The sequence below is a fragment of the Nerophis ophidion genome, linkage group LG08 (genome assembly GCF_033978795.1).
Source record: "Nerophis ophidion isolate RoL-2023_Sa linkage group LG08, RoL_Noph_v1.0, whole genome shotgun sequence".
Lineage (NCBI taxonomy): Eukaryota > Metazoa > Chordata > Actinopteri > Syngnathiformes > Syngnathidae > Nerophis > Nerophis ophidion.
The window spans coordinates 38,657,577-38,668,241 of record NC_084618.1 but is presented as its reverse complement, the minus strand read 5'-3'; the positions used below and the strand labels follow the sequence as shown (position 1 = coordinate 38,668,241).

Below are 10,665 nucleotides of genomic sequence, written 5' to 3'. Positions count from 1 at the left end.
AAGTGTACAGTATCCGTGTCGGATCGATACCAATGGGATCATCTGATCGATATCCTCAAATGTCTGTTTTTTTCATTGTTACGTGAAATAAAAGGGAATACTTGTATCATGTTAAATTGTCTCAACTTATTCAGACATTGATAAATGGTCAGTTGTCTCTATTTTATCAGTATCAAGTATTGCCCGTATAAGCGGTAGAAAATGGATGGATGGAATTATTGCCCGCCTTAAGTACACCCACTGATTAGGGAGCGGTCAAAGTCCTGTCAATCAGTCACAGGCTAATAATAATGGAATAGATTTATATCACGCTTTTCTATTGTTATACTCAAAGCGCTCACAGAGAAGTGGGAACCCATCATTCATTCACACCTGGTGGTGGTAAGCTACATCAGTAGCCACAGCTGCCCTGGGGTAGACTGACGGAAGCGTGGCTGCCAGTTTGTGCCTACGGCCCCTCCGACCACCACCAATCATTCATTCACCAGCGTGAGCGGCACCGGGGGCAAGGGTGAAGTGTCCTGCCCAAGGACACAACGGCAGCGATTAGGATGTCAATAGGGGGGAAGCGAACCTGGACCCCTCAGGTATCTGCCACGGCCGCCCCATTGGCAACGTTAATTAGCAATAGCATGAAAGCTGGGGGAGTCAAGAATGCTGCGTGTTTTTGCTTATACGACATGGACGTTACTTCATATACTGACCAGTGTTCCCTCGCCACAACAATGGTATCCACCTGTTATGTGCCGGAAGCCCTAAACGAAGCCGCTTAATTACCATCACTGGCAAGGGGAACATCCTCATTTGCTATGCTGAAAGCAGGTAGCTTAACAACGCGCTACTAGCTGCCATACAAAATCGATGAATCTTCGGTTCATACACGAGAGAAAAATGACACTTAAAAATACCAATTAAACGCCAATAATACTTCATTACTTTTTTCCCGACTACGAGGACATAAGTGACGCCGCCACTATCATCATTAAATGAATAACATTTTATGTTACAATTACAAAAAACTGTTTAGGAAACTCCATTCATTCTTTTTCTACCTCCTGTCCCTTTCGGGGTCGCTAGAGCCTATCTCAGCTACATTCGGGCAGTATGCGGGGTACACCCTGGACAAGTCGCCACATCATCACCACAGGGCCAACACAGATAGACAACATTCACACTCACATGCTAGGGCCAATTTAGTGCTGCCAATCAACCTATCCCCAGGTGCATGTTTTTGGAAGTGGGAGGAAGCCGGAGTACCCGGAGGGAACCCACGCTGTCACTGGGAGAACATGGAAACCCCACACAGAAAGATCCCAAGCCCTAGATCGAACCCAAGACCTTCGTATTGTGAGGCAGACGCACTAACCCCTGTTTCCATCGTGCTGCCCATTTAGGAAAGTCCATTTTCTACCGTTTGTCCCTTTTTGGGATCGCGGTGGGTGCTGGAGCCTATCTCAGCTGCATTCAGGCGGAAGGTGGGGTACAACCTGGACAAGTGACCACCTCATCATAGGGCCAACACAGATAGACAGGAAAGTCATGTTTATGAAAGGTTAATAGAAGTACCTAAAATGTGAACAATACTCATAAATTATAAAATGGCATCGCTAGTTTATCAAAATTCCCCCACTGTGAGGTTATATAGGGGTGATCATAGAAATGTCATGTAAACAAACATGGCAAAATGTTTTTCTTGAAAGATCTTATTCAAATATTCAAATTTATTTGGACGTCAGTGTAAATGACAGGAAAGCAACAAGTTTACAGCATTTGAATTGCGGGAGAAGAACAAACGAAAACTAACTCATCCGTCACATCTGTAAAAATCTATAAATACTTCATCTCGTCAATTCTCTTAAAAATCTACTTTGCAGGATTAAAAGGTTCAAATCGTCTTTGTGCCTGGCATCAGGTTCCACCCCCTCACCAATTATCCCGTCATGCTTTGCATAGCAATGACTGGACTCGACCTGATTACAATATTTTGTAACATATATATTACAATAATGTAGGGGAGTGGAGCCTGAGCCAGCACAAGGGAAGTGTGACAGGCTAAACAGCACTAAATGCAAAAAAAAAACCCATCAAAAGTCCTAGAGCTGTAAAGTAAAACACACATTGGGAAAAACAACAACATGGTCGCTATGGTGACCTGAGCTAAATCAGCTCTGCATAATTCTAAACGAGACAGGACAGGAATCATGTGATCATTTGGGCTAAAATGAAGGAAGATACTGATCCGATGAAAAAACAAACATGGCCCCCGATTGGGCGCTTGGAGTCCTGAAGGGGGCGCCCTCTTCCGCCAAAGACCTGATATAGCAGCAGAAAGAGGCGTCACATTCCAAGCTGAACATCGGGAAGACATGTCGACTGCCCGCTCAAGCTAGCCGCCATCTTGGATCTTTGGAAGTGGAAAGGTCGGGACAACCTCGTCCAGAAACATCAGCTGACTTTTTTGTTGAAAACAAACAAACAAAGAAGTCCAATTGAGATCCTAAAAATGTGTTTGGTTTAGTTTGTAAAAATAAAAAGACGGTGACAGGAAGTGTTGACTGTGTCCATGGGAAGATCTCTGTCCTCCTTTCTAAACGGTTCCTCACGTCATCCATCTGATTCTGTTGAAGTTTGTCCCCCCAAAAAAGAAAAAACAAAAACAATAAAAAGAGAATACGCACCCCTGCATCGAAGCTCCGTGTTGACAAACAGGAAGCAGGTGGAAGGAGTGGGCGGGGGTAGAGAGCATGAAGATGTGATGCAGGAAGTGAGTTTCCTGGTTTGTTGTCTAGCTGGGGGACACACGGACACAAATAACACGAAGACGGCGGTCTAGCAACTAATCGTCCTCGTCATCTTCCTCGCCCTCGTCGTCCACGTCTCGCTTCCTCTTCTGTCCCTGAACGTCCGCCTGCTCCTCTGCACATAGATAACATAATTGGTTGGACAGTGTTGACATGCATTCACCCCTGAAAAGAACCGTGCTACTTCACTCACCATCATCTTCGTCCTCGCCGTAATCATCTTCCTCGTCTTCTTCCTCCTAAGTGGAAGGAAGCACACCCTTTTAACATGCACCCATGTGTACATCCACTTTTAAAAAGATACAAAATAGGCACGCACACACTTATAAGACATAAATACACACACACACACAACATGCGCAGACATGCAGACATATAAACATGCACAAAAACTATGAACACACAGGTCTCTATGTGATAGGACAACACTAACAACTGTCAGCTCTACCAGGCCGACTCAGTTTACAGCACAGAAGTTGTCTGAGGGTCAGGGGTTGAAGGTCAGAGGCGGCCAGGGCTGCTCAACCTCGCCAAGGACATCCGAGCGAGCGAGCGGCAGAGAAGCGGACCCGATTGGTTGTCATAAGAGAGTGGTGACTACACCTGATTGACTCCTTCACAAGAAATGTGTTTAATCGTCGTCTTCTCTGCCGACCGAGCGCAAGTTCACATCGGGAGGGGGCGGAGCTAACCCGTATGAGCCAAACCAGCGTTGCCCACCTGATCTCCCCTCTTCACATGAAAGCTCTTCCCCACCTCTCCCCCCTCAGAGCCATCCTCATCCTCGTCTTCGTCTTCGTCTTCATCATAGTCACCTGGCGGCCCCGCCCCATCCTCACCATCCTCGTCTAAACAAAAAAAAGAGATGAGAGTTGAGTCGAGGGGAGGAGGAGCCGCGGCCGGCGATCCTCATCACCTTCGTCCTCATCTGCCTCCGAGTCTGGCGCCTCGTTGTCGTCCTGGTCGAAGCCATCCAGGTAGGTTATCTGAGGCAGGAGCTCGAACACGCTGTCACGGTAGTCGTCCAACGACGTTATCTCGCAGTTCAGCAGGTCAAGACTCTGCAGGCTCTTCAAGTTTTGCTGCAATGTCCACAAAACTATAAATCTGTGTTCGCAAGCGTTTGCATGTGTATCGAATTAAATTTGTGCCTCAATTTTGGGTAGCAAAGGCACATTGAGAACATAATATATTTTGCAAGCACGTAATTCATTTTCAAAACATAATGTAACAAAAAAACAACAACTATTAATGTATTTTGTGTTCAATAAATGGTTTTGCTATTATCTATATTAACATGCAATATTTACTGCTCTCTTGCACTGTTATTTTTGTTGACAAAAAATTGTTGTCTTAGTTATTGTCAATGACCAATTTTCCCCTGACTAAAATAGAACGATAACGAGTTAAAACACATTCATATTCACAGAGGCAATGATGAAGTTAATTGACAATTTAATCGATGAAATCGATAAAATTGAAAAGAAAAAATTGACAAACGAAATCCAATGTAATTTTGTGTGGGACAAGTTAGGAATCTATCCAATCACAATAACATGCAAGAGAGGGGCGGGTTTATATCACGGCAGGGCTTCAATCAAAATACAACTACTAAGACAGTGTTTGGATTTTTCACCGGGAAGCAAGACTATATGGTAGGGAAGTAAAGATAAACAGTAATAATGACGACAGCGACAAAACTCCCGACGGTTAGTATTACGCTTCGAAATTAAAAAAGGATGTAAAAACCGACAATGATAACTAAACTTTTATAAACTTACGGGCTATGGCAGACTTACTGGTGCCCCGTTAAAGACAACATACACCAGTCTAAACTTTTATAAACAGATTACAGTCTGAGCAACTAAGTTATTCAGTTGTGCACATTTAACCTACAAACTGTACTCTCTTGGCAAGAAATTATGAGGATCGATCTTTCCTCAGAGGAAAAGACACAGAGGTGATCCATAATTACAATAGATTTTATTTGTTACACACTTAATTTTTTTTTTTAATCTTAGAAAGTGCTACTGTACAAACAAATACAGTACAACAATAAAAGATTAGCTGTTAAAACAGATAAAACACTAAGACTAAAACTTCAGTAAAACATACAAAACAACGCAAAAGTGTTTTTTCTAACAGTGTGTCTATGTATTGTAGTTATGCTTTGAGCACATACCACAATAATAATGATAATTGCAATAATTTTGGTCACAATAACTGATATGAAATTGCCACATCGTTACATCCCTATTCTGTATTGTTATACACATCATTACAATATTTCTTCTACCTCTGGAAGATAGAGAAAAAATACAAACACATTTTACCTTTGCAAGGTAGACAACAACACACGTAAACAATGTGGCTTCATTTTCTCTGGTAAAAATACAATTAACTTTAAGTGTATTCTGCAGGCAAATCATCAGGACATCTACAAAACAGTAAGTAGGCCTTAACTAATATTTCAAAATGGCTCATACTGTACTGAATTACTATAACTAGAGAAGAACAAGACTGATTACTCTACAACTGCTTTTGTTGTACGCACAGGTGAGCTTGCCCGCCAATTTACAATAAAACTAGTTTGAAAACAATGCTAAATATCAGCTAGAACAATAACACACTAAGGTTTAGTGTAAAATGTACCTATGGAAATATTCATGGAGGGCAGGTCTTGTTGTTTTTTAAATGCTCTGAAATAATAATTAATAAAAGTGCTGGCGAGACAATTTCAGAAGATATGTTGTTTGTCCATCCATCCATTTTCTACTGCTTGTCCCTTTCGGTTGTCGCGGGGGGTGCTGGAGCCTATCTCAGCTGCATTCGGGCGGAAGGCGGCGTACACCCTTGACAAATCGTCACCTCATCGCAGGGCCAACACAGATATCCGCTATACTTTATATTACAGTCACCCAAATGTACTGTAATTGTAGTCGACTAAAACGAAAACTAATTTGGATGATTAAAACCAAAATACATTTTTGTCATAAGACTAAAACTAAATTATTAATAGCGGTCAAAATTAACATTGCTTTCTTGCACCCTCTTTCTCAACCTCTGGCAAACAACGTTGAATATGTGCTAAAAAAAAGGCAACCAATCAGAACTGGAGAATTGTACGCTCTGATTGGCTGTTTGGTCTTCAATTAGATCACTTCTTTCATTCTCCCAGAATGAAAGAAGCGATCTCATAATGAATAATGGACAGTAACTTGGTCAACCACAGCCACAGGTAAATTGTTCTAATAATTTGGCTACATTAACTTTTATGGGTAACGTTTTATAATTATGAACTCCAAAAAAGGGACAAGAGGTAGGAAATGGATGGATGGAAGTTATTTTTGCACTTTAGTCTGCAATGTAACAAGTAAAGCTGCAATGATTAATTATTTCAATAAAATATACTTTGATTTATATTATGTTGCTTTGCTTAATGGTTTAATGTTTAATTAGGATTGCAACAATTCATAATTTATTTTTGATTAATCTAATAGAAAAAAATTCCATTTATATTCTGTTGCTCTGTTTAATCGTTTGAGTGTAACAAATAAAACATTTTTTAATATAAAGAACCTTAATACCGACAGTTTCCGCACAGCTTTTTCAACAAAGTGCACATGAGAGGGGTGGGTGTGTGGGTGCTGTGATCAGTGTGGCGGAAAACAGTGAAAAAGGCTTTTTTTTTTTTTTTATTAATGCACACATGTTAAAAGTGAAATTTCAATGTTATGGCAAACAGACAAAAATAATTGTTATTTTCCCGGAAATACACAGTGTATTTTACCCAAACAAACAAATCAATGATTATTAGAAATAATCATTAGCTGCAGCCATAAGTGTAACTAATAAAAATTAACAAAATACAGGTTGCATTAAGTGCCCTGAACTGTAAATACGCCAACAAGGTTTTCGCACTGCCATTGCAATGGAGCGCAATGCAGTGTGATTACTAACAGCAGATATATATTTTTAATGTTATTTTTATTATAATGTTACACCTGTAATTTCAATGTTGATTTGCATTTATTAAATTAAAAGAATTAATGTTATTGCTAGTTGTGGCTTATTTAAACTATTTTCCCTAAAATACACATTCAGGCTAAAGTGTGTTTTATCTGATTACTTGGTAAATCAAACAAACTAATCAATAAATTAATCAATAGCTGCATCTTTAATAACAACCAATGTAATTGGAGACCAAACAGCCAATCAGAGCGCACATTTATCCAGTTCTCCGATTGGTTGCCTCATCGCCACCTATGTAATGCTGTGTTCCAACCCTGGTGAGCACAGAGCAGAAACCAGAGCAAGAGTAGGGGGAAAAAAAACCTGAAGGTGCAGAAAAGAGAGAGGCACGCGCAGAAAGAAGTAATTTATACACGGTAATATGGATATTATCAAACATGCAAATACATTTTAGCAAAAATAAAAGTTTATCACTGAAATTATTAGATTTGTTTTGCTTGAAAGATAACATATGTGCATGTAAAATATATGTTGTGTGCTCAAAAGGAAGGAACAAATATAAACTCAATATGCGCGAGCATGTGCACTGACCAGCGCCTCCACGTTGCTCAGCTCTTTGATCTTGTTGTTGCTCAGGTTGAGGTAGACCAGGTTGGGACATTTCTCCGACAGAGTCTCGAAAGAACCCGACAGGTTGTTGTCGCTCAGCTCCAGCTGGAGAACACCGTACAGACATTTGAACTCCACGTGTCAACGTCACGGCGACATGAACACATAAGACAACGAGAGAAGACGACACCTTGCGTAACTTGGGCAGCGAGGGCATCTTGGCCAGCGAGGAGAGGCCTACGTTGACCATGCTGAGAGCCTCCAGCTCTGTGAACTTGTCTGTGAGACCTTCCACCTCTCCACTCACTGATTGACAGCTGTCCACCACCATCTCAGCAACCTGACAAACAACAACTTCCTTTATGACATCACTTCTAGTCAACATATTAAAACAAGTTTTGCCAAAGGAGGGATATTGTCAATTAGAGATGCTCTCCCTGAGAGAGCATGAGGAGGTTGAGGAGGACGGGGTTGGGGGGTGGTGTTGATGTGTGTGCGGGGGTGTAGAGTGAGGTGTATATTGTAGCATCCCGGAAGAGTTAGTGCTGCAAGGGATTCTGGGTATTTGTTCTGTTGTGTTTATGTTGTGTTACCCTGCGGATGTTCTCCCGAAATGTGTTTGTCATTCTTGTTTGGTGTGGGTTCACAGTGTGGCGCATATTTGTAACAGTGTTAAAGGCCTACTGAAATTAGATTTTCTTATTTAAACGGGTATAGCAGGTCCATTCTATGTGTCATACTTGATCATTTTGCGATATTACTATATTTTTGCTGAAAGGATTTAGTAGAGAACATCCACGATAAAGTTCGCAACTGTTGGTGCTAAGAGAATTGCCCTGCCTCTACCGGAAGTCGCAGACGATGACGTCACATGTTGTTGGCTCCTCACATATTTATATTTATTTTAATGGGAGCCTGCAACAAACAGTGTTATTCGGACCGAGAAAACAACAATTTCCCCATTAATTTGAGCGAGGATGAAAGATTCATGTTTGAGGATATTGATAGCGACGGACTAGAAAAAAAACCACGCCATTGCATTGGGAAGGATTCTGATGTTTTTAAACACATTTACTATGATAATTCTGGGAAATCCCTTATCTTTCTATTGTGTTGCTAGTGTTTCAGTGATTTGACGCGCAGTATCTCTGAGGGAAGTCACAAAGCTGCAGCGGGACGGAAGCTCCGCGGATATCCGGTAAGAAGCGACTTTTTAACCCCAATTTTCATACCGAAACCTGCTGGTTGACATTTGGTCTAGATTCATGTCTGCTTGACCGCGCTCTGATCCATAGAAAATTTTCACCTTCGTGAATATTAAACAAGTAATCACCGTGTGTTTGTGTGGCTAAAAGCTAAAGCTTCCCAACTCCATCTTTCTACTGTGACTTCTCCAATATTAATTGAACAAATTGCAAAAGATTCAGCAACACAGATGTCCAAAATACTGTGTAATTAAGCCGTTAAAGCAGACGACTTTTAGCTGAGTGTGTGCGTAGTGCTCATACTTCCTGAAACCCTGTGACGTCTTGCGTATACGTCATCATTACACGACATTTCGAAGACGAAAGTCCCGGGAAATTTAAAATTGTAATTTAGTAAACTAAAAAGACCGTATTGACATGTGTTGCAATGTTAATATTTCATCATTGATATATAAACTATCAGACTGCGGGGTGGGTAGTAATGGGTTTCAGTAGGCCTTTAATGTTGTTTATACGGCCACCCTCAGTGTGACCTGTATGGCTGTTGACCAAGTACGCTTTGCATTCACTTGTGTGTGCGAAAAGCTGCAGATATTATGTGATTGGGCCGGCACGCAAAGGCAGTGCCTTTAGAGTTTATTGGCCCTCTGTACTTCTTCCTACGTCCGTGTACCACTCTGTACAGCAGCGTCATAAATTTTACTTTTTGAAACTGATAATTTCCGATATTACATTTTAAAGCATTTATCGACCGATGATATCGGCAGTCCGATATAATCAGACATCTCTATCGTCAAGCCATGTATATCCTTTACTACGACGTTACAAATGGGAGGATATAGCTGTGCAACTACTCCTAGGCGTGCGCGCGCATTTGCTGTGCACGTGACATTGCAACTACTCCTCGGCGTGCGCGTGCATGTGCAGCCGGCGCCCCCTAATTGGTAAAACATGACACCCGCTGCTTTGTGCGCGCGCGTCACTGAAGGCTGCCTTATATAACCGCCAGTGCACGCGCACACGCCTGCATAAAATGTCTGCCCCGTAAAAGAGGACGACTCCACGCTGAACCCGCAAGTGTTCTGAGTAGTATCAAAGGTTCGGGTCGCTGACCACCCGAACCAGCAGCGGTAGCAAAGCTTGGCGACGTCACAAGAGCGGCAGGCGAACGTGATAAAAAAAAAAGGCAGTTCTTCATCGGAAGTCAGGCGCGCTAATCCGCCAAAGCGCCATTTTGATTCGCGTCCGCCCGAGGTGGTGTACTCGTTACTCAGTCGCAGCGTTACAGTAATGTTTTTGTAAGGAACCAAATCGAGCACGTCCCATCGTGCTCGCGTGTCACACGTCCCTAAAGGTCACGGATGTCCACTAAAGTGTGCCGGGTCGCGGTCCACCTTTGTGGACGTCAACAAGGGACAAAATGGTTCCGTCCGCTATAAAATGTCGTGCTTGTTCAGAGTTCGCGCGCAGAGAGAACGACGCTTATTTGCCGCAGTCAGAGTAAATTTAAAATGAAACGATTCTAAAGTGTAGCGAAACATTCTTTCTTTACGCGCCATCTGGTGCAAAATACTGTAGTCTAGTAATGGCTGCGCGGACGGGAATGCGCCGATGCCTCCATGTCCACCCGCGTTTGCCGCTTTAAGTTTGCCGTATCACTTGCAGAATGTTCGAGCGAACATGCTGGAAGTAACGTAAAGTTGGCGGTCATAGTGCGGTCGGTGGGCGGGCTCCTAGTCTTAAGGCTGGCCGCTCAGCTTGACCATCACATCCAGGACCACAACTCTTTGACAAAAATTCGAAATTACGCATGCTCACCTCCGCCGGGTTTCGGTTCCGCAACTCAAGGATGATCCTCTTCTTCATGTCCATGGTGAAATATTAGTCAGCGGCGAGGCGGCAAAGTACAATAAAGTCCCCAGGACAAGAGCGCTGCTTGCTGGTCTCTTGATGGCTTCACTTTGCTCACTGATCCTCCATGATACCTCGCGCCCTGCCCCCTCTGCTGTGGCCCAGCCCTTTACGGCACGTGGTTGGCCGCGAGCTTCAGTTGAGCCGCTGATTGGACAGAAGACCTG

The 10,665-nt window shown here is 42.6% G+C and overlaps 1 protein-coding gene across 2 annotated transcripts; it reads right to left on the bottom strand.

Annotated features, from left to right (window-relative positions):
• Nucleotides 1–1,701: 1,701 nt before the first annotated feature.
• Nucleotides 1,702–10,594, bottom strand: anp32e (acidic (leucine-rich) nuclear phosphoprotein 32 family, member E). 2 transcript variants are annotated; one of them, XM_061908546.1, is made up of 7 exons: nucleotides 10,406–10,594; nucleotides 7,573–7,722; nucleotides 7,365–7,487; nucleotides 3,718–3,883; nucleotides 3,522–3,649; nucleotides 2,995–3,040; nucleotides 1,702–2,916 (listed from the first exon to the last, which is right to left on the bottom strand). In XM_061908546.1, exons 1-7 carry the CDS (start codon nucleotides 10,457–10,459, stop codon nucleotides 2,837–2,839), a joined length of 747 nt encoding a protein of 248 aa, XP_061764530.1. In that variant the 5' UTR covers nucleotides 10,460–10,594; the 3' UTR covers nucleotides 1,702–2,836. The 2 variants fall into 2 exon arrangements, with proteins under 2 accessions (XP_061764530.1, XP_061764531.1); XM_061908547.1 differs by having other exon boundaries at nucleotides 3,558–3,649.
• Between the last annotated feature and the right edge of the window lie 71 nt (nucleotides 10,595–10,665).